The 23,465-nt window shown below is 45.1% G+C and overlaps 1 protein-coding gene across 2 annotated transcripts in view; it reads right to left on the bottom strand.

The window, feature by feature from the left end:
- Positions 1-23,465, bottom strand: part of CELF2 (CUGBP Elav-like family member 2) — a 307,488-nt gene that overhangs the window by 75,674 nt on the left and 208,349 nt on the right. For both annotated transcript variants that reach the window (XM_054726443.1, XM_054726447.1), the window contains one exon: positions 2,578-2,626. In XM_054726443.1, the coding sequence (XP_054582418.1) occupies positions 2,578-2,626 (49 nt within the window). The remainder of the gene's footprint in view (positions 1-2,577; positions 2,627-23,465) is intronic.

Here is a 23,465-nt window from a genome sequence, read left to right as displayed (position 1 = left end):
ACGTCTATGCAAGATGGGCTCCACTGGAGCCTCCGCAAAGAAAAGCAATTTAAAAGCAGATTTTGGTCTATTTATACTTTGACTTTTTTTAAACTTCATTTCAAACTCAGGAAATGAAGGCCAATCTACAAAGCAAAGGGAGCACTGATCCAACAAGAAGGTTTTGGGGGGCTCCTTTGTATGTACAGGTCTAGGCTTGATATGAACAGCCATGGCTGAAGTGCCAGCGTCAGCGAGCCGGACTCACATCGGTAACAGCACTGTGAGTATTTACCATGTGCCAGGTTTTATGCTCAGTCTTCGTAGATGGTGACTTATGTACCCCTCAAACACCCTTGTGAGGCATGTGTTACCAGCAGAATCCCAACTACAGATCACCGCAGCCCCATCACAGCTGGACACAGGAGGCCCGGGGAGGTTGCAGAACATGAACAAGGACACAGCTAACAAGTGCAGGGTCAGGGGTAAAGCCCAGGCTCCTCAAACTGGTTTTGAACTGCTACTCCAGGTTGCTCCCTGAAAAATGGCCTGATTTTTAGGTATTCTCTCATCTTAGTAAAACAATGCCCAGTCCTGCTGGGCTTTTGAGATCATGGCAGCTTTATTCTGTTGCTGTGGCTAACATTACCCTCAGTGTGCAGAGTGGACAGTGGACAGCAAGGGCAACGGGCCATTCTGCGACCCCCTGCAGCTGTTCTATGGAAGTCAGGGGTTGTGCCCCTGGGCATCCGAAAATGCAAAGGAAGAAATCCCTTCATGGCTCGATTATCTGGGTATTTCAGGTCAAATGTTTCCTACCCAGTTCTCTAATTCATCACGTCTTTATAACTAGGACCTAAGGTTCAGAAATAAGATGATCCCTTTTCTATAGACTTTCATTCCTTGGTCGCTGTATGGACACAATTTACAGAGTGATTGGGCCAGAGGACAGGGAGCATCTCTTTGGGCCAGAACTCTAAGAGGACCTCCACTGACAGAATTCATCCCATGAATGCAAGTTTCCTCTCTCCCACAGGGAGCGGAACAGACTGTAAATGTGTACTCTGGAGCAAAGGGTTCTGGGAACTGGCATGGGTGCACAGCCTTCAGCATGGGGGGACATGCCCAGGGACAAATCTGGATAGCAGTAGTCAATATGTATAGAGGTGCTCCATCCTTGACAACGCAATGTGACAAACATCGTGTCCAAGTCTGAAAAGAAGGGCAATCTATGTGAGGCAGCTGCCATCATTCTTATTTTATGGATGAGGGCATTAAAGTTCAGTCTTTGAGTGACTAGCAGAGATCAGTAGACTGAATGTACGTTCCATGAGGTCAGGGCAAGTTTGTGCAGACTGTTCTTCTTTTTAAAATTCATTCTTGAAGCCCCAGCCAGTACCGTGCCTGGCACACAGTACATAATCAGAACTCACTGTCTAATAAAGGAATGAAGGGACTTGACCGAGATCCCGCAACAAAGCGGTGGCAGGTTTGAGACGCTCCGACACTAAGTGCCGTGTTGGTGATGAAGTAGAGGAGGACACAGGGAGGTCACCCTCCGAGAAGGTGTGGCTGAGGAGAAGATCCTGGGCAAAGCACTGAGGTCTGCTCCCCGCCACACAAACCAGGTGCTAGCAGCCCACAATACATGGGATTCTCTTCAAAACTTTCTCGTCTGTGAAGAAGCCAGAAAATGGGATGCACTACACTTAGCAAATAATACCTTGTGGAGAGACTTAGAGCCCAATCATAATTTACATTCGCAGATATGCAGATTTCTGAGTGCATGGCTTCTGCCCCGATTACTAATGAATGAGGTGCAGAACTGCCTGCGGAAGGGAGCGTGCCGATTGTGTCAGTCTTGTGGGACGGGCAAGCTCTGAGGTCGAAGAAGGTAGAAGAGTCCTTTAACATACATTTCAGTAAATTCAAAGAACAAAACAGGGACAGAAGGCTGGTGTCAGTGGAAGCAAAAGCCGGAGAGAGAGAAACGTGGATATCAACCCTCTCGTGTCTCGGACAGTTAAGTCTCAATGATTCCACCACGGACCTCATCAGATGCGTATCTTTGCACTGCGTGTATGTTTATTTAATCAGCAGACTGAATTCTGAATGAATTTGGATGCAAATGCATTGGAACAGTTTAGAGAATAGTGCAGGAAGTCAGCCTCCAAGCCACAGACCAATAAGTGGAAGAGAGAAAAGAGGTAGCCTGGTTTTTCGTGAGCGTCCCTTTCCCGCTCACCTTCTCTGCACAGTGGAAGGTCATTCCTCCCCATCAGGTGTCCTGTGTTGCTCTGTGGGAGCAGATAAACAAGAGCCAGAGGCCACAGGGTCACCACCCAGAGCAAGTCCACAACAGAGGGACACGAAAAACCATTTCTGGTAACATCTTCACCGACCTTTACACACCAGAGATAAATGAGGCAAGAGAGTGAAGCGCAAGTTTCCCCAGACGAGCCAACTACAGGGCAAGTTTCCGGAGCAGTGGTCTCCACCTTGCTGAGAGAGCAGCGCCGGGGCTGGCACCTCCCTCCCCCAGCGGACCCCCTGACTTAGAGACACAGACATTAGGTGAGACAGTCGGTCACCACTTACCGTTTGACTTCTCACTATCCGCAGGTTTCATCTGAATGGGATGATGCATCTAAAATACAAAAGTGAGAAGGTAAAGGCAGGTTGAACAACTGTCTAACAGTCTCAGAAATCCCACACTATTAAACTTGAACACTGACATTGTTATAAGGACATATCCATAGTAACAAGACCTCTCCCAGGTAAAAGCAGCCGTATCCAAATTGCAAGCCTGTGTCTTGTGTTCAGGAATGGAACCTGCTCAAGTCATGTGGACAGTCTGGAAAAATGTGGGCTCTGCAGTCAGACTTGAGCTCAAAACCTGGTTCTGCCACTCAACATGGTTTTCTCCTGTATCTCAGCAATGATTCTGGTCCTGCCATTTATGATAGCTATGTGGTCTTGGACAAGTATCTTTACTTCTCTGAGACTTAGTTTCCCCATCGGTGAAATGGAGATACCACTGGCACAGTAGGGTTGTGGGAATTAAACGAGAAATGCAAGTAATGTGTTTAATTAACAGGGCATAGGATGTGCTGGAAAGACACACACGCTATTATTATTATTATTATTATTATTATTTTTATTTTATTGATTTTTTTACAGAGAGGAAGGGAGAGGGATAGAGAGTTAGAAACATCGATGAGAGAGAAACATTAATCAGCTGCCTCCTGCACACCCCCTACTGGGGATGTGCCCGCAACCAAGGTACATGCCCTTGACCAGAATCGAACCCGAGATCCTTCAGTCCGCAGGCCGACGCTCTATCCACTGAGCCAAACAGGTTAGGGCCATGCTATTATTTAGAGTTATTTCAAATTTGAATGCAGATTGTGTTTCTTCTGGCCATTCTGTCTGCTGCATGGATTTTTCTGAGGTCTCAGAGTCAACAGAAATTGAAGGTCTAGCAGCTGACTGATTTAGGTGCCATCATATAATTTTTATTAAACACCAAGTGTGGGATACAATGGAAGGAAGGAGGGAGAAAGAGAAGGGAAGAAGGAGGGAGGCACAGGCTTTGGGGCTATGTCTGTTCAGTACATATGTGGGAGCAGAAAGAACCTGAGATGAATTGGGTGCCCTCGGGCCCTTTACGCAATGCCCATCACACCACTGTGCATGATCCGCAGAGTTTACGCCAAGCGCAGAATGCTGTCACCATTTCCAATTAAAATAAATTCCTCAGACTACTTTCAAAGGTTCTTTTGCTTCATATTTCATCCTACCCCAAGGAGCATGGAAGCCACAGGGTAGATGGAATCACTGGCGTTGCAAATGCTTTTATTATAATGGGTCCCATTCTCTCTGAACCTTTAATTTCCCCAGTGGACTTCCATCACTTGCAAGCCACAGCTCGGGTTTTATCTAATTTAAATGAAAGGGGAATGGTACTTGGCTCTGGCACTTAAATGATGGGAAATTATTATCAGGCAGTCAGGACCATGTGCAGCTAATGCCTGCCAGGGTCTTCCAAACACAAGAGGCAGAGGAAAGAGGGAGAACCACCAGGGGATGAGAGGCTAAGTAATTCAGAGCTGCTTTGTTTATGCTAAAAGGCAAGATGCTCTTATGCATAGAACATAGGCCCCGAGATGTGGGGTCTACGCATATTCCCACTCCATTCATTAGTCTATTCAATTTGTAGAAGAGTCTAGAATGAGAATGAAATGTTTAGGGGTAAGTTTATCAGAATTTTCCAAAAAGACTAGAATATACAACTAAAAAGCAGGCAGAAGTACACTATGGAAATTCCTGATATAGGCTAAGGAATGCGGCCTCCATCCTGCAGGTAAGAAGGGAGAGAAAGGCCCAACGTAAGTGTTGGGGGAAGATGGGCTGAGTCTTTGAGTGCGCTTTTCTTCCCATAGGCCTTATTCACTCATTCAGCAAATGTGTGTGAGGAACCCACTGTGCCCCTGGATCTAGGCTAAGAAGTAAGGAATGAAGGCCAAGGGGAGAAGTTTAGATGCTCTGGGTGCTCCCTGTGCAATTGGGGAGACTGGCACTTAAGCAGCTCTGAGCAACACGGGAAGAGCTATGGCCGATGCAGGAGACAGGTGTGTGGGAGCCCAAGGGAGCAGGCGCTGGTGAGGGAGGGAGGGCTTCTCAACAAAGTGGTATCCGATTTGTGTCCTAAAGGCCAAGTTGGACTTGCCAGCACAGGAGGGACAATGGAGTAGCCCACATACAGATGTAGTGGTAAGAGAGAGCACAATTTCTCATAGCAAGTCGCCCAAAATGAGTTGGGAGGGGCACAGAAGTGGCTGCACAGGGAGTGGGTATCTAGCTCTCAGAGGACCTTGTGTGCTAAGAAACTGAAATTTTGTCTAAAAGTCAATGTCAGGCATATAAGACTTAAGCAGCCAAGGCAACAAGATCAAATTTGAATTTTAGAAAAGGCCTTTTTGGCTACAGAGGACAGATTATAGAAGGGAGACACAGCAGGCAGGGAGAACAGCAAAGAGGCTACTGCAACATCTGTGCGAAACTAATGAAGGTCTAACCTTCAGGGGAAACTGGATGGATGGAGGGAAGAGGGGGAGAGAGAACCCCAGGCCTGGACAACCAGATAGATTGTGGGATTATCACCCAAATAAAGAAAACACAAAAAAGTTGTTTGGGGGGAGACTGATGAGCACAGGGCTGCACATGACACACTGGATGTGACTGGGATGAAAAAGTTGGGGATGTGTGTTTCAAGCTGTGCAATTGCTCTGGGAGGTGGCAGCAGAGGCATGGGTGACGCTGTCCACAGAGGGAATGCGAAGTGAAGAGAGCCAAGAGCCAGGTGCAGAACCATGGGGTCTGAGAGCAACAGACCACGGGCAGTGGGAGAAGTAGGAGCAGGAACAACTCACAGGAGCCATGTGGGGAGAGCTTTAAGAACAAGGTGGCACTGCTAAATGCTGTGATGAAAATGCCCAAGTGTCCTTTTGGATTTGGCAATAAAAGGAAATTAATGTAGGGAATTTATCAAAAGACGTTTATATGTGTGTGTGTGTGGGCGGGGGACAGAATGTGAGCTTGCAGAGAGTCGGGGAGTAGTAGGGAAGGTAAGAGTGGATAAGATAAATATAGACTTCTATTTCAGGAAGAGTAGCTACAAAGGGGGAGATATAGGAAGCCTGATGGAGGATGGGGTGGAGTCTTTCCTTTCCAGGCAGCAAAGACTTGTGCAGGTTAATGTGCTGAAAGACGCAGGCGAGACCCACAGGTTACAGAGAAGAAAGAGGAGATACATATGCCTACATTTTGTATGGGGCACAAAATGAAGTGACTAGGACTCCTGCCCTCAGGGAACTGACAATCCATCACGGTAGTTGATATTCACATAAAGAAGAAAAATGGGGGCCAATGTTAGAGCGCCGAGAGCACTCAATCCGTGGAGGGCTGGAGGAGGAAATCCGGGAGCTGCAGTTCTGAGGACAGAATCATTCTACTTTCAAGCTGTAAAGGGCCCTGGCAATCATTTAGTCTAATGCTCTCAATTTACAGGTCTGAGGGGACTAAGCAACTTCACTGAGGACACACAGCTGGTTAAGACTGGGACGGGGTCAGAAATCCAAGCTCCCTGCTCTTACCCGATGCTGATCCCCCATCACACTGCTTCGCCACAGAATGCCCACAGGGGACTTGGACACATGAGCTCACGATGAAGAACTGCAGGCCGCACTCACTGAAGGCGCCAGGCACTCGTTTGAAGGCGCCTGCAAAATTCCCTAATGAAAGGAATCTTCTCTCCACTAAACTCCCCAAACTCTTTATCTCTGCAGCTTTACGACCAGTATTATACTGAGACGTGACTCTTGGTTTCCTTGCAGCTGCTGGGAGAATTAGCTCGGTCTGTGACCTGAGACTACCCAGAAGGCTCAGGAACACAGTAGTGGTGGTATAGTCACATGCACACACAGTTTTGGTCAACAGATCATATAAACTAGAGTTGTCCCATAAGATTATAATGGAGCTGAACAACTCTTATTGCTTAGTGACCTCATAGCCATCAGAACATCTTAGTGTAATGCATTCTTTGAGTGTTTGGGTGATGCTGATGTAAACAAACCTACTGCGCTGCCAGTCGGATAAAAGTATAGCACATACAAGTATGTGCAGCATACTACTTGATAATGACAATAAATGACTATGTTACTGGTTTATGTTTTTATTATACTATACCTTTTACTATCACGTTAGAGCAAGCATGTCAAACTCAAAGGCTAACATGGGCCAAATAAATGAGGTATAAGTATATGGCACGCGGGCTACGAGTTTGACATGCCTGTGTTAGAGTGTACTCTTTCTACTTATTAAAGAAGTTTGCTGTAACACTGTATGCCCTGCTATGCTGGCAGCAGCCTCATACATATCCTGTGTACTGTGTCTCTTGATTGCATCATCTGGTCTTGTGCTTGATTTAATCTCATGTTGTTTTGTACTGTGACATGCTGTACAGGCTGGTAGCCTAGAAGCAATAGGCTATACCAGTGGTCGGCAAACCCCAGCTCGCTAGCTGCATGTGGCTCTGTTGACTAATGAGTTTGCCGACCACTGTCATATACTACCCTTTACCTCTTTGCACACAATATGCCACAATTGCCTAATTCTCACAGCTTCCAACTACACGGTAACATTTAATCTACCAGTGGTCGGCAAACTCATTAGTCAACAGAGCGGCAAACCGCGGCTCACGAGCCGCAGTTTGCCGACCACTGGGCTATTCCAGATAGTAGTCTGGGGGTGTCGTAGTCTATCTCATCCAGGTCTGTCTATGATGTTCACACAACCATGAAACTGCCTAATGACACATTTCTCAGAAGGTATCCTGTTGTTAAGGGACAATGACGATGACAAAGCAGCTACTGCCACTGAAGACTTGAACTTTGCTTTTGTCTTTCCTAGGCCAAGAGGGGGTGAAAGTCAACTTCACAGAGATTGCAAGTGTCAGACCCTGGTGAATTCTGAGTGGGTAGTCACCCCTACTTCAGGTATGTTCTTAGATAATATATGTAAAACACCATGACCTTCTTGGAGAGAGGTGTTCAATCAGTACTGTATTAAGAACGGCTCATTATCATGAACAGTTCATGTGAGTTATAAATTTCTGATCAGATACAGGATGTAAATGTCAAGGAAGACAAAAAATGGTTTGGAGGAGTCCTTCTCATAATGTTTCACTTCCTCGAAACCTCGACTCCGAAGACCGTTGGGAGATTTACTGAATGGAGTACAGAAATTATTGTAAAGGATCAGGCATTCTAGTTTCAAGTTTCCAGTTATAACAGAGGGACCTTTCCCTAAACAAGAAATGGTTTCAAAGATTTGATACGGTGTGACACCAGGACTACTCATCCATTTCCTTATTTCTGCTTTTACCAGACACTGTTAGCTGCTGGGAATATAGCGGAAAAGAGTTTTCCTGACTGAACCTGTCATGTAGTGGTAGAGAGAGATACGACAGCCATCACCCCCAGATGATGAGTGTTGTGCTAAGACCTACAGCGTGGGAACCCACTGGAGAGATGCCCAACACAGACAAAGGAAGGGCAAGCTGGAGGAGGAGTTTCAGCTGAAGCAATGTTCGAGTTCAATCTTGAAGGAACCCTAATGCTAACCACCACATCAGTGAAGGGCACTTCAGGAAAGGAGTAGCATTATTTGAAGGTACAGTGTAAGAGAACTAGGTCATGTTGTTACTAAAGAACTAGAGGCCCTTCGTGCACTGGTGGGGTCCCTTGGCGTGGCTTGCAGGGATCAGGCGGAAACCAGCAGTCCAATGCCGCCTGCTGCTCCTGCCTGCCACTCCCGCTTATCCCACTCATCCCGGTCCCACTGTGCCTGCCGTGGGCCATCAGGAGAGGCTTGCATCACCGCAGCATCACTTGCCAGCAGTGAGCCCTGCCTCTGGAGCCCATCAGTCAGCTGAGTGGTGCTCCCACTGTGGGAGCACACTGACCACCAGGAGGCAGCTCCTGTGTTGAGTGTCTGCCCCCTGGTGGTCAGTGCGGGTCATAGCAACCTATCGACAGGTCTCGTTTGGTCGCTTAGGCTTTTATATATAGAGAGGCTTTTATAGATAGATAGATAGATAGATAAATAGATAGATAGATAGATAGATAGATAGATAGATAGATAGATAGATAGATAGATGGGTGGATGATAGGACATCTTAACCAACAGAAGAAGCAATAAAGTCTCTAAAGATCATCCACCAAATTCAAAATACTCAAAGCACAACAAGACTAAGAGTGAGGGATGTATTCATGGGTAGAAATATTTCAAGTGTACAAAGACAACAATGCAAGTTTACTCAATCCTGAATTAAGACTGCCACAGGAACCATTCAGCCAGTGGCCACATCCTCACTGCTCTCAACAACTAAAGACAAAAGCCTTGATGTCAGAACTGATGCAGCTACTAAGGACACTGGCCTTATCTGCGGCCAGGGCTGATGGAGCGGAGGCTGGCGCTCCATTCTGTGCTCTGCACTTAGAGGTCCAGTTGCCAGCAGCAGAGCAAAGGAAGGGCCAGAGAACTAGACAGTCACTCTTCCAATCTCCTAATGCCTCACCTGCTGTAAGGGAATTCAGAGTCAGGATGGAGCCTCGTTCTCTGGGGGGTGGGGGTCCCTCCTCCTTCTGCAAGTGAACACATGATCTCCAAGAATTTTTGCAAGGAGTCTCCTAAGAGACATGCATTAATTAAACTGAGGCTGTGTCTCCAGAGCCATGCAGGGTTGGCTGTGCCTGAAAAACTCCTGCATCCTTGGAGCACAGTGAGACACAGGAGGGCCCGGGCTGTCGTAACCCACGCTCCCTGTTGGCAGAGTGCTTGTTCCAGGGAGATCCCAAGATTAATTGTTTTGGAAATAGGTCCTGGTTTATGGCAATGAATTTGACTTAACATATTTCATCAAGTTTACATTTGTATAAAGGAAGCCTTCAAAATCCATTCCCTTGAATATTTCTTTGACTGCATATGAATTTCCTTTTCATTTTATCACAGAACAACATTTTGTCTCAAGTTACACATTAAGGTAATGGTTAGCGTCTTGTTCCCTATTTAACCCTGTTTGTTTAAGAACCAATGAAGTGTAATGAAAAGGGAAATTTTAAGAGCTCCCTCCCTCCTTCCCTCCTCGTGGGGAGGGGAGGAGCCAAGCATGCTCCTTGGAAATGGTTGCTGAATGTCAGTTTCGTCTGTGTATGAAGCGCTGCGCCGTGTGCACAGTGAGGTGGGGCCTCTGGGGAAGAGTTCTGGTGCCTCGGCTCGCGGAGGGGTCGCCTCGGGTCTGATTAGGCTCTCAGTGAGCTGCAGCTGCCTGAGGACAGGGACTGCATCTCACTGTCCCCTCTGTGCCGAAGCCAAGCGTGGCGTTGATGACCACAGACGCGGGCCTGTGACTGTCCCAGGCAGGATGCTGTCTGTGGGTGCTGGGGACACACCCCGCCTCCCGAGGCATGAGTGGCATTCGGTCCTCCTTTTGTCTCCCCTGCACACACACAGAGGGCCCCAGAACCGGTTTCCCTGGGTCTGGTCGGCAGATCTCTGATAGGACTGATGCTCCTCACTCCTGACTGCATTGACCTTCCATGCGAAGCCAAGAGCCCAGCTGCGGCCCATGAAAATGAAAATGAGGCTACATGTGCACAGCAAAGCCATTCCGCCAAGTCTGTGGGGGTGACTTCACGGATAGTGGCTGTAAGTAAGCCCAGCAGCAGCTGTCCCTGCCTACACTGGAGTCCTGTCATGAGCGACAGCGCTGAGGCTGGGCCACCGAGCAGCAGCACCCACGCTCCAGAGTTCCTGGACATGCAAAGTCCAGCGAGGGCCCCAGACCCCTCTGCCGTGGTCCTGAGGTGAATACGGGAGAGGCTGCGCTTACACAGCCAACGCTGACACACACGGCCGACCCTCAAGTCGGAGGGTCTGCGGGAAGGAAATGGGCTGAGGGGAAGGTGACGGGGCAGATTCCTGACACACAGGAGAGCTCGTGTTTGAACTTGTTTAACCCCAGCCATCGCCAATTGATGAGTGAACCACCTCTAACACGAGATTCAATAAAACATGCCATTTTTTTTTTAACGTGAAATGGGTTTTACAGAGTCACTGTTTCGCATCCCATTATTAGACCTGTCCTGACCCCTTAAGAGAGCAGCCGTGGTGGTACATATTATAAGCGTACTGCCCATAAAATATTTAAAGGGAGACAGAGAGGGGAGGGGCAGAGGTGAATTCACAGAAGAGTTGTGCACTGCATGAGAAAGGGAAGATTCCAGCCACACAGACAAACCGGAATTTTCCTTTCACTCCCCGACAACACACGCACGATGCACACAGAACACTTCATGTCTTGTTGTGCAGCACTGGGGAGCACCCAAAGCACCTGAACTTTCTGAACTTTTCTTTAAAAAGTTTTATAAATGGCAAAGATACTTTCAAAGGAATTGCCACCGACTTGGAGGCACATCGTCCCGCTAATGACCATGTGTATAAAGGGATCTGCTAGTACAGGAAGGCGCCCGGAGCTATACAGGTTTGCCCAGCTCTCTAGGGTAGGTGTCTGCTGTTTCAGGCACTGTTACACCATGTCTCCCTGAGAAAGAGGGGGTGAAACAAAAGCAGCTGTAGGAATGCTGACTAATAAGCATTAGTAAGAACTTTTGAGTTTCTGATTTTTCAAATGGTAATAACAGGGTGGTAATCTTGCTAAGCTATCAGGAGTAGAGCTGATACCTCTGCAAGATTACTGATGACAAAAACAATGTGTTTGGTCAGTCAAAACCAGCTTTTATCCCCGGGATATAGCCAGATTCAGAGCTCATAGCTATACCTGTTAAGTATAGAATTTAGGCAATTTTTGAGACTACTGAGGTAAATTTTCCCTTCACTCTCAATATTCTTGTACCAAGCACTATTGTAGGCTCCTTAGGTATGTTAATAATTTAATTCTCACAACAACCCTGAGGCAAGGTGTGTATGAGGAACCAAGGAAGAGGGAGGGAGGAGCCAAGCCCTCGGAAACATCTGATACCTATGCTGATGAGAAGCAAGTTGATCATGAGCAAGATTAGCTAACAATTATTATGTGAGAGGAATATGACAGTTTTGAATTGCTTACATTAATACACTGAGTGGCCAGATTATTATGATCTCTGAACGCATAATAATCTGGCTACTCAGTGTGTGTGTGTGTGTGTGTGTGTGTGTGTGTGTGTGTGCGCGCGTGCGCGCACACACACACACACACACACACACACACACACACACACACATATATATTAGAGGCCTGGTGCATGAATTCGTGCATGGGTGGGGTCCGTGCAGCCTGGCCAGGGGGAGGGGACATAGGCAGTTGGCTGGCCTGCCTGCTGGTCAAACTCCTGGTCGAGGGAACGATTTGCATATTAGCCTTTTATTATATAGGATATACACTGAGTGGCCAGATTATTATGCGTTCAGAGATCATAACAATCTGGCCTCTCAGTGTAGATCCTGCATTTTGTGGTTTCTTCACAAACTGATAGTGTAAAAAGTACGTTGGAATCTACAGAATGAATCAGTGTGGACCACGCATTGTTGGCTGAGCCAGCATTTACATAAGAAGGCCCTGGCACATGGTTGTATGAGAATGGACTGGATTGTTCAATGCCCATTTATTCAAATACTGCTTTTGAAATTCTGGAGAAAACCAAGTGCCTTGCTGTCCTCTGAAGATGCAAATTCCTTGGTGGATGCTGAGTGCATGGGATCCGGCCATGCTGGGGGTCACAGTGCTATTCCAAACTGCTCTTTTGTGCATTCCCATTAGCTATTTAACATGGTAGGTGCGCAGAAAACTTTCAACCGATTATTTGCTGGCATGTATTTTTATAAAAGTGACCCAAGCCAAGAATAAAAGGGTATTTGAGTGTGATAACAACAAAGTGATGTATGTTATACTTTCTCTTCCTGTGGCAAATCACAACTAGTGGGGAAAAACTATCCTATATAATAAAAGCGTAATATGCTAAGTGTCCAACCGATGGGTTGACCATTTGGTCGACCATTTGACCAGTCGCTATGATGCACACTGACTACCAGGGGGCAGATGCTCCAACTGGTAGGCTAGCTTGCTGCTGGGGTCTGGCTGATTGGGACTGAGAGAGAGGGCCAGACATACCCTGGAGCCCTCCCACAGTCCCTCCCTGGCTGGCCGGTTCCCATCACCCTGATCAGGACTGGGCGAGACAGCCCTGATCGCCAGCCAGGCTGAGGGACCCCACCCGTGCACGAATTCGTGCACTGGGCCCATAGTAGTGAAAATAAATGACTGTTTCCCTCTTCATAGACACTGATACAGGTGAAGAGATTACAGCATGAACTGTGTAATAAGTGCTCAATAAAAATCATCATTATTTTACTTAGTGTAAGAGTTTCCCTGAGGGAAAAGGGAAAAGGTCCCATTTGAAAGCTAAGAGAATATACTGGAAGGAATGGCCTTTTCTGATCATCTGCGAAGTAAACAGCTAGTACTGCTCATTTCCCAGCTTTCTTCATATATGCTAATCGTCCAGGGAAAAAGAAAACCTATAGAACCCTAACTGATGTCAGCTTTTTGCTTATCAGGCTTCAAGGATGCCTTGTTTTACCTGGAGTTACTCTACTTGTTCCCGTTTCTGTAACAATCATGAGGTATTGAAACCACTTAGACCTGGCAAAGAATAAAATAAATACAGTAAAATATTACAGGAAAATTAGATTACTCTGGGTAGAATTCTATGAGGGAATTTGGAATCTGTTATGGTGATTAAGTCATCATTTCTGACAGATTACTCTAATCGGCTGTCAAAGAACATTCCACAACCCCATCTGTAACTTGGCGTCCAAGTTACTCAGCCTGTGTTACCTTCTGTACATAAAACACATACAGACAAGAGGGGTAGGTACAGGCCGGCATTTATTATACTCATTAGCTATGATTAGGTTCTTTGTTTTCATACTAAATAATAACACAGGCTTCTATTTTGCCTCATTTATTCTTTAAAATGAGAAGAAAAACGAATAGGCTCAAAGTAGGAGGCATGGAACGTGAATGAAAAATAATTATTATAACTGAGAACATAATGCTTTTGGAAGCACTGCTGTTCAAGTAGAATGTTAATCCTTTCTTAGTTTAATTTTTCTTGGGACTATTATAGCATAGTACACAGAGAGGAAATGTATGATACTTTTTAACCCTCTAGTCATATTGGGTACTTAATTAGCTGTTACTTCAGTAGATTAGATAATGTTATTGTGTTTAGCAATGTTATTTCGAGTAGAAAGTGGTGTTTTGATAACATTTCAGCCAGTTGAGCGCCCAAATAAATTTGGTGAAAAACAAAGCAAAGCTAGTTAAAACTAAGAGTATATCTAGGCTTTGTCTCGAATCCTCTGTTTAGAGAGATATGTTCTACTAACAAGAAACTGGAGGGTATAAAACAATTTTGGAAACGGAAAAGGATCATCTCTTGTGTAGGATCATCTCTTTGCGGTAGCAATACTATTATAGCAGCAGCAGACCACCGGAAGGTTTTGTGTGACGGTTGGAAGATCACAATCACTGGTGATTAATGAGCCAAAATGTAGAGAAAGGTAATGATTTTGCCCTTCTCACTAATTGGGGAATATACAGATATCCTCTCTAACCATGATTTCTTTTTGATTGTGGAACTGTCTTCCAAAATCAAGGATGGATGCTCCAAGAGTCATTCTTCCAGATGTTACCCAGATGCTAAATCAGACATGCTGCCTCACAGAGCCATGCAAAATCACACTGAAATTATAACGTCTGGCCTGGCCGTCACGGAGTTGTTTAAGAACCCGGTAGCTCATTTCCATTTCCAATGCTATGATCCTATTGGCTACAAACTTAGTATAATCTCATATTTTAACACAAATGAGCCTGGTTTAAAATGAAAATGGTCCTTTTGACATTGGTCTCTTTCCGTAATGACCACCATTGGCCTCAGTTCTCACACGGCCTGAGAATAAACGAGAACCCAGCCTGCCCGGCTCCTGTGGCTCCTTCCCCAACCCCAGCTGCTCTCGGTCATTCACCCTGACCCAGTTCTCAGCGCCCAGTGAACTGGGATGAACCAAGCCCCGCATGCTGGTGGGTGGATGGCATTGCACCTCTCTTGTTAACCTTCACTGTATGGCAATGTCAGTTTTGTTTAACTGTCCTGCTGCGTGGGTCTTAGCGAAACTGGGAGCATGTCTCCTCCCCTGGGTCTCTTTCCTTCTTCCCGGGGCTTGACTCCATTCCTGATAGGCCCTGGCACAGCTCCCAGGATTCTCTTTCCTTAGACTCCTTCAGCCACTCCTGTGCCTCACCCCACAGGAAATATCCGTGGGCAGTGGAACATGCCCAGGTTGCACTTGCATTTGGGCACGTGCGGTGATTACGGAGCATCATCTCCCGGATGGAGCAGCTGCTGGGGCTGGGTTCCCAGAACCCTCCTGTAACACTCAGGCTTGGACCTAAATTTGCTTCCTTTTCTTCCTCTGGGCATTCTGTTTAGAGTTATCTTCCTTAACTTGCTTTTTGTTCTATACTCCTTTTTATTTCCACTGCTGCTACCTTCCTGGGCTTGTCATTCCTGCTCACTCAGATTCCTGCAATGGCCTCCTCACCACTCTGGGCCTTGCCTCTTATACCCTCTGCCTTTTTAATCAGTCTAAATATCAGGTCTAATAATTTCTTTCTGCTGCTCAAACACTTGCAATTTTCTGCCAAATTAAATTCCAGCCCCTTGGTCTGTCTTTCAAGGAACTCCATGGTTTGGCCCCAAATTACCTTTTCAGGGTCTACATTTCTCTTCTTTTCTAGTCAAATCGGACAACTCCCTATTACTGTAACTTCTGCCATTGCTCATCTACAGAAAAGCATAATGATCCTTCTCATGCATATAAACACAGTATTTCCTTTGCCAGTATGACAGTTATTTGTTGGTTATACAGAAACACCTATATGCCAAGATTTTAGGTTGAATCGTGTGAAAGTGCCACATCTGCAGATTAAAAGTAGTTGATGATAGCCATTCTGACAGGTGTGAGGTGTTACTTCATTGCCGTTCTGATTTGCATCTCTCTGATGATTAGTGACTTTGAGCATTTTTTCATATGTCTTTTGGCCATCTGTATGTCCACTTTGGAGAAGTGTCTACTTAGGTCCTTTGCCCCTGATCTCACTCATATGTGGAATATAAAAAACAAAATAAATTGATGAACAAAATAGATCCTGAGACATAGAAACATGGAACACACTGATGAATCTCGGAGGGAAGGCGGGGTTGGGTGGTGAGTGGGAAGCGATTAACCAAAAAACGTATATACATATATGCATAACCCATGGACACAGACAATAGTGTTGTGAAGGCCTGGGGCAGGGGGCAGGCTAGAAGGGGTCAATGAAGAAAAACAGGGTACATTTGTATAACTTTCAACAATAAAGATAGATTTTTAAAAAGTGGTTGAATACCAACAATTTCATATGCTTCTACCTCATATCTTGCAGAGCAATGGAACTGCATTATCTTCTTTTCACTCGACTCATAAAAAGTCCCCCAAAGCTCAATTCATGTAGGTTTTCTCCTCTGTAAGGTTTAGACAACTTTCCAGTAATTCATCTGCACTATTTACAAACTGCACAACTTTAAATTAAACATGAACTTGATGACTTAAAACAACAATGTCCTCTACACCAACTGTGTAACACAAGGCGCCCTCCATGGGCCTGCGGCAGCTTCAATGCTCTGTTCAGATCAGTGAGGCTTTACTCAGGAATCTATGGTTTCCTTTCAAATTTAAGGCAAACTAGAGCCACCACCAGAATATTCTTCTAACAAGCAAATCGTTAAAATCTCTGGTTCAAACATAACTTGGTAAACTTAAGGCAACTGTATTTTACCTTGAACCTTCTGACAGTATGTAAGGCGTTTCATCAAATCAACAAAAATGCTCCAGTGAATTTTGTATTCTAATGATCCCTCCATAGCTTAGCTTCTGAGTCTTGAGTTGAGTTGCTTTGCCAGCCACGTTCATTAATTAGTGTCTAACATTTCCATCTCTCTGCAAGTTGCAACCTCTCATAAAATATGCATGATTTGATTGGCTTAGGAATGACAACTTCATTTACAACAGACAAATAAATACCATACCTCACTCAGCAGTCTTTCCCCATTTATTTATTTAACTACCTCTATGGCCTTTGGGATTTGTACTAAGTGAATGAAAGTAGATAACTAGTGTAATATTCCTTTCTTAATCATGTTTAAGCAAAAATGATTAAGTAGCACTCTCTCTTTTTTAAAACAAATGAGGCTAGCTAAAAAAAAAAAATTCTCAACTAAAAATAGATGGCACGTTTGAAAAAATGCCTTCAGGGCTATTTCTATTACCCATGTTAAAAATGCAAATCCATTAAACATCTGAGCAAGACATGTGATATTGTTTTTAGCAGCTATATTTATTCATTTCATCTTCCACAGTAGTACTAAACTTTGGTTGATATTTTGCTTAATGAAGATACCTCCTTCAGTGCTGCTAATTCTTTATGAGTTTGATTTTAATTTTACTATCTTGATTTCCACCTTCTATTCTAATGCAAGAGATCATTTACCAGCTTTGGAGATTATTGCTGGCAGAGATTAGGGAAATTATGACGGCTCAATTGTCCTATAAATAACCTTATTCTGAAGCTCAGTCTTCTGAAGATCAAATTCAAGGCTTGGGTCTTCAAATATGGCATGGAGCCAAGGTTTAAGTGGCAAAGGTTAACTAAGAAAGTGGATACATGGGCCTGGCCGGTGTGGCTCAGTTGTTTGAGTGCTGTTCCACGCACTCAGAGCTCCCTGGTTCGATTCCCAGTCAGGGCATGCATATGTCCAGGTTTCAGGCTTGATCCCCAGTAGGAGATTGATCTCCTTGCAAAAGGCAGCTGATTGATATTTCTATCTCTGTCTCCCTCTCCATTCCTCTCTCTGAAATAAATGAAAACACACCAACGAAAAACATATTAAAAAAAAAAACTATTAAAAAAAAAGGAAAGGGGCCCTAGCTGGTTTGGCTCAGTGTATAGAACGTCAGCCTGTGGACTGAAGAGTCCCGGGTTTGATCCGGTCAAGGGCATGTACCTTGGTTGCAGGTTCCCCGGATCTGATCAGCGTGTGTGCAGGAGGCAACTAATTGTTGTGTCTCTCTCACATCGATGTTTCTTTCTGTCTCTTCCTCTCCCTTCCACTCTCTAAAAATCAATGGGAAAAATCCTGGGGTGAGGATTAACAAACAGACAAACAATAACAACAAAAAAGGAAAGGGGCTTCTGCTACATGGGCCAAGAAGATGGCAGAAATTTTATATTAAGGAAAGATAGTAAGAACCCTTCATTGACAGCACTTGACCTACAACAGCAAATCTACTTGGATGGTTTCCTACCTCTTTGGGCGTGCAGTATTGAATGAGGCTTTAGGAAACTAGAGCTGTTTTATGTTTGTTTTGTAATGTAAAGAATATCACAGTTAGAACCAGAAGATCTGGGTTCGGATCTTGGCTTTGTCAACTGCAAGTACCTAGAATCAGGCCACCATCTATTTGACCTCTTTAAGCCTCAGAAACTCCTACCATTTCTGATAGCAAGGATCATATCAGAAAATGATTATTTTCATGGTTGTCTGGATTGAATCAGGTAATATATGTGAAAGTACACAGTAATCTATAAAGTAAGGTATGACTATAAGCTCTTATTTTAATTCATTTAAGGATTACAATTAGAGTGAAAAGTGCCTTGTGACTATACATGTCCATGTCTCACCTGTGCTTCTAGTTTGTAGAGGTGTGGGGGGGGGGGCGTCTAACTGACCCAAAGGATTTCAATGGGGAATGAGAGTGTTGAGACCACCCTCCCAACTCCCACTTCTGCTCCACCAGTTTGGAAAGAATCCTTGAGATATTTTTATATTGAGAGGGCGTCTATAAATAAAAGCTACCCTTGAGAGTTCATTTATTCAGCAGGCATTTGTTGAACAGTACCTATGGTGATTATGCTGGGCTTTCAGAATGTTCTGTCTCCTCAAGGAATTTGGAGCTTAACATGGAAAAGGCTGAGATGTAAACAATCCTGGGGAATAAAACCCAGCAGGTGGCAGGGTGAATTTCAGCACATACTATAGCGGATTACAATAAAAGCATCTTCAATTCTACCTGCCTAGACACGTGAGACTGCACTTGTATGATGTTCCATGGCTGGAACACAGCATGGGAGCAAGAATGTCACAGAAGTTGGAGAAAAAGGAAGGGGCATAGTATGAAGTTCAGATCTCACTCCTTTTTTTAAAAAAAAATCCTCATTAGAGGATATGTTTATTGATTCTAGAGGGAGGGGTGAGGGGAGAGAGAGCTAGAGAGAAACATCGATGTGAGAAACATTGATCGGCTGCCTCCTATAGGTGCCCTGACTGGGGATCAAACCCACAACCTAGATATGTGCTCTGACCTGGAATAGAATCTGAAACCTTTTGGTGTACGGAATGACGCTTCAATCCAGCCAGGGCAGATCTCACTCTTAAGACTAAGCAGTTGCATCCATTTTTTTCTGCACTAAGACGCAACACAACAATGCTCACATATGCTGAGGGTGACGTGTAACTTCCAGTGTCCTGTGATTCCACCTGTCCTCTTCCATTCAAGAAAGCATCTGGAGGACTAACAAGTGCATTTATCACAGGGATAGCTTCAAAAGCCCCATAATCCCTTCTGTGCTTTTATTAGGTGTGATGACAACTGGTAAGTCCCAACTGGTAGCGTTCTAGAGATGCTACCATGGTAGAATCCAGGATTTCCTCACTGACTAGAAATGGGCCATGGAGAGGGGAGGTACAGGAAGAGGAAGTGGAGGATGATTTCAGCTTTTTGTTTTGGTGGGACCACCCATCCAGTCAGACAGGTAACACCTGCTGAGGGCCTGGTTTGTGGGGGAACATAATTAATTATTGGAATTTCTTATGAATCATGTGAATGAAACTTCTCAGTAACAGATATTGATTATCTAGGTTTGAGGCTCAGCAGGAACGTGTGATTTCAAGATCCACACTTGGGAGCCAGCAGCCTACTGGAAGCCGTGAGCTGGTGGAGACCTCAGGGAATGCTACAGCCTGAGAAAGGGTGAATACAGAACCTGTAAGGCATAGTTCTTTGCTTGATACCCATATGAAAGATACCAAATTTCTTTCTATTGGGGGAAAGTACGTTCTTAATAATTTCTCTTCATTGTCACAATGAAGGCACTGGGAAGGCACACCGAGTATGTTCTCTTTCGCACTCAGCTCCATTCCGATCCAATTTCCCCAGTGCTCCAAGCTTTAGGCCAGGTCCGGCCTCCCCTTTCATAAGTCAATACTGGGCCTTCCCGGCTGGTGTGTTTACTCCTTCACTATTTAGAATTTTGTTCAAGTCCAAGCTAAATGTTCCCTTTCCCAGTAAAGCTTTTTCCAGTTACCACTGGAAACATTTAATGTCTGCACTACTATGAACTTAAAGAGCATATCATGTTTAGAGAGGAGAGGCAAGATACAATGCCTATGAACACACCCCAGAAATCCAAACTACAACATCTGCCCCACCAAATGTGGTCAGAGACTGAAGGTCCAGGTTCATTTGAGACGTTGGGATGCTATTTTGGAAACCAGGCACCTGGCACAATTGACTTTGAGAGACCTGCCTCCCCTGAGATTCCTTGACTTGGATGCAGTGCTATTGCATTTTCCTTTCCCCAGCCACGAATGTGAGTAGCTACACCTATGAAGCAGGTTACACAGAAATAGAACAAGGGTGTGTCCTCAAAGTGCCGTGCTTCTACTCAACCAGTGCCATCAAGGCACCTCTCAGGAGGGATGCCCAACGATGGCCACGGGGACGGAAACATCCTTACCATGGCTCTCTCCTTCCTTTCCGAGTGACAAGGAGACTGCGTGGCTAGTCATCGAGGCTGGGAGTCTGGAGCTTATTCTCACTAATGAGCTCAGGTGCCGTCTACCACTGGATCCTGTTGCCCTGGAGTTACAGTCTTCTCATTCTTTTTAAGACCAGAGGGAGGGGACTTGGCCCATGTGACTCAGAGGCACAGAACACCCATGAGAAACAGAATCTATCCATCTCCAAAATGCATCATTAAGAGGCAGAAGCTACTTTTTAACCCTGATCCTATTAATTTAGCTCTAATCAGATACTGAAATAGAAAAAAAAACATGGGTAGAGGAATGTGAGCATGAAAGGTGTCACCTGCATATGAACTCAGCTGACAGGATTTTTATGACTCAGTCATTTGGCCGCGATAAGCAAAATAAACACAAGGTGTGTGTGTGCTAGTGTAAGTCCTGGCAGCTTTTCGCTTCCATTCAGTGGCCTCCTCCTGGATCCCTTTTCTGTTCTGGTCTCACACACCATCAGCAGCTGTTACACTGGATTTGCTCTCTGTCTGGGCACAGACTCTCTCTTGCCCTGGCCTATATCCCTTCCTTTCCCGTGCAGCTCCTCTGTTCACTTTCTGCTTCTTATTTGGTCAACGAGCTGCAGTCTGTGCTTTGATGCTGGTCTGATAAGCAAAACTCTCACTCAGGCAAATGCTGGCCATGGTAAGTTTTATGTGGCAATAAGTGACTCTGTGCTTATAGACCGCTACCTAGGATGTTGGTTGTACTTGAGATGATTAGGAATAACCCCAAACGTGAAAACTGTCTCCAGAGCCTCAAGAAGTAAGGATGGGAAACAAGAGCCCATTCAAGGGGATATCTCACAACTATTTGGGGCAGATGACATTCCTTTGAAGCTTCCCAAACTGCAGAAACATAATGCATACAACACCCCTTACTAGGAGATAGTACATTCTACCCTGCCATTCATGCAGAGGTTAAATTTTCCTTGTTAGCACAAGTCTCGCCAGCTGTGGACAGCAAGCGACATGGGACAGGCAGTGCTTCGCTTGCTGGGCAGCGACTCCACATGCCTATTGTTTCTGCAAGGTGGGCCCGGGCTGCCAAGTAGTACAGATGAATTCTTTGGGACAGAGAACTGCTCCTTGTGCTTTAGAATGAGCTTATTCCGGCCAGAAAAACTGTGCTTAAAACAGCACCAACTCCGTTCGTCCTCTTACAGACTGGGACGTATTAATTCTACATAAGTCTCATTCATGTGCAACTTCCCATCAGGTCTTAGACTGTTGATGGGATGGACAAATACCACTGTCCATACAAACATGCTAGCAAACAGTACACCTCCTCATCTGCCCATCTGCCTCTCCACCTGTCCCAGATGGTCAGGTCATCCCAGCGCACCTTCCGGATGTCCACAGGACACCAGGGGAGGTGCAGCTCTGGCCTCTTGAGAACCCAGGTGAGAGTACATATCATTTTGACGGTTGCCAGAGGAATGTATGCACATATATTCAATACTGCCTTAGAGGGAACTGTGACAGATTCCTCGGAAAACAGGTGAGGTCTGTGCCTACAGAATAGTGCTTCTCAAACTTTATTGTCTACACGCATCTCCCAGGGATCTAGATTCAGTGCATTCCCGGATGACGCAACACTGCTGGTCCTCAGTCCACGCGTTGAGTAGCGAGGCTCTGCTGTGCTTGTGGGCAGGTAAGAGTGCTTCGCTATCTCCAAATGAAGAGTGTGAGAAGGAAACAAGGTAATTACCATCTCCTAACCCTGGGGGTTGATGAGTTATTCTCCCAACAGTGGTTCTCAAAGTCACCTGACCACTGCCACCACCTGGGGAACTTAAAAAATACCGATGCCAGGTTTCCGCCTCGAGATATTCATATTTCATTTGCCTGAGGTGTGGCCAGGACACATGTACTTTCGGAAGCTCCCTGGCGAGACTAGTGCATAGAGCTGGGGATCACTGGCCCAGCTGCAGATACAAATGGGCTTAATGAAATATGAAGACCACTTTTCTTTTTGTCATCCATTCCTTTACAAATTCATCTGGTTCATCCATCATTTTAGGTAAATGGCCAGGATAAATAATCGTATTGTCTTTCTGGGTCTTTCTTAGAAAATGGAAATGAGAAAAGATATCACCTTGTTCCACCACCCTCATATCATAGACTGTATGCCACAGACAGACTGGCCTTTGCACTCTGAATCTCTGATTCTCTAAAACAATGTTGTCATAATCTTGTAGAAAAATTGTGGGGGCATGATTTGTTGAAAAGAGCAACAGGCTCAGAGTTAGGAGACATGAGGTTTTGTGCCCCCTCCACCATGAAGTGGCTGTGTGGCCTGCAGCCTGTCACCTAACCTTCCTGGGTGTCAGTTTCTTCATCTACAAAGGAAGGGGGTTGGACAGTAGCGTTTCTAAAACCACTTTTAGCTTCTACAGTCCTTGATCTATAATAAGATCTGGCTTATTTTTCTGGACATGCCTTCTCTTCCTTTGCTGACCCAGAGAACAACATTCATATAAACAGAAACCTACTGAAATTAGCCACAAGACTGCGTAGGCTTGTGACTCTTACTTTCATTTTCCTTATTGATACTGAGTTTGTGTTAATGACCTCCAGGGGCTTTACATTGGAAACTTAGACTCAGGAGTGATTTAGGGAACTTGGTGATGAGATTCTCTAATAAATGACTCAGAGGTACTTGTGAGATTTTTTTTTTTTATAGGAGTTGTGATTAGAGTTAAGGCCTCCATAAGCAGTAGAAGAAATTAAGATAGAACTCATCAAAATCTTGGCTAAAGCTCCCCTTCCCATTTAAATGATAACTTATAAATATTAGTAAGCTATAAACAAGACATTAGCGATAGATTAGGATGACAGGGTGGAGTTAGCATTAATCAGCTGACAGTTCTCTTTTACATTAAACTTGTGTCTAGTTGGAGGAGGCCAA

The sequence above is a fragment of the Eptesicus fuscus genome, chromosome 2 (assembly GCF_027574615.1).
Source record: "Eptesicus fuscus isolate TK198812 chromosome 2, DD_ASM_mEF_20220401, whole genome shotgun sequence".
In the NCBI taxonomy this organism is placed as follows: Eukaryota; Metazoa; Chordata; class Mammalia; order Chiroptera; family Vespertilionidae; genus Eptesicus; species Eptesicus fuscus.
The sequence above is the reverse complement of the archived record's forward strand: the minus strand, read 5'-3'. Positions and strand labels throughout refer to the sequence as shown.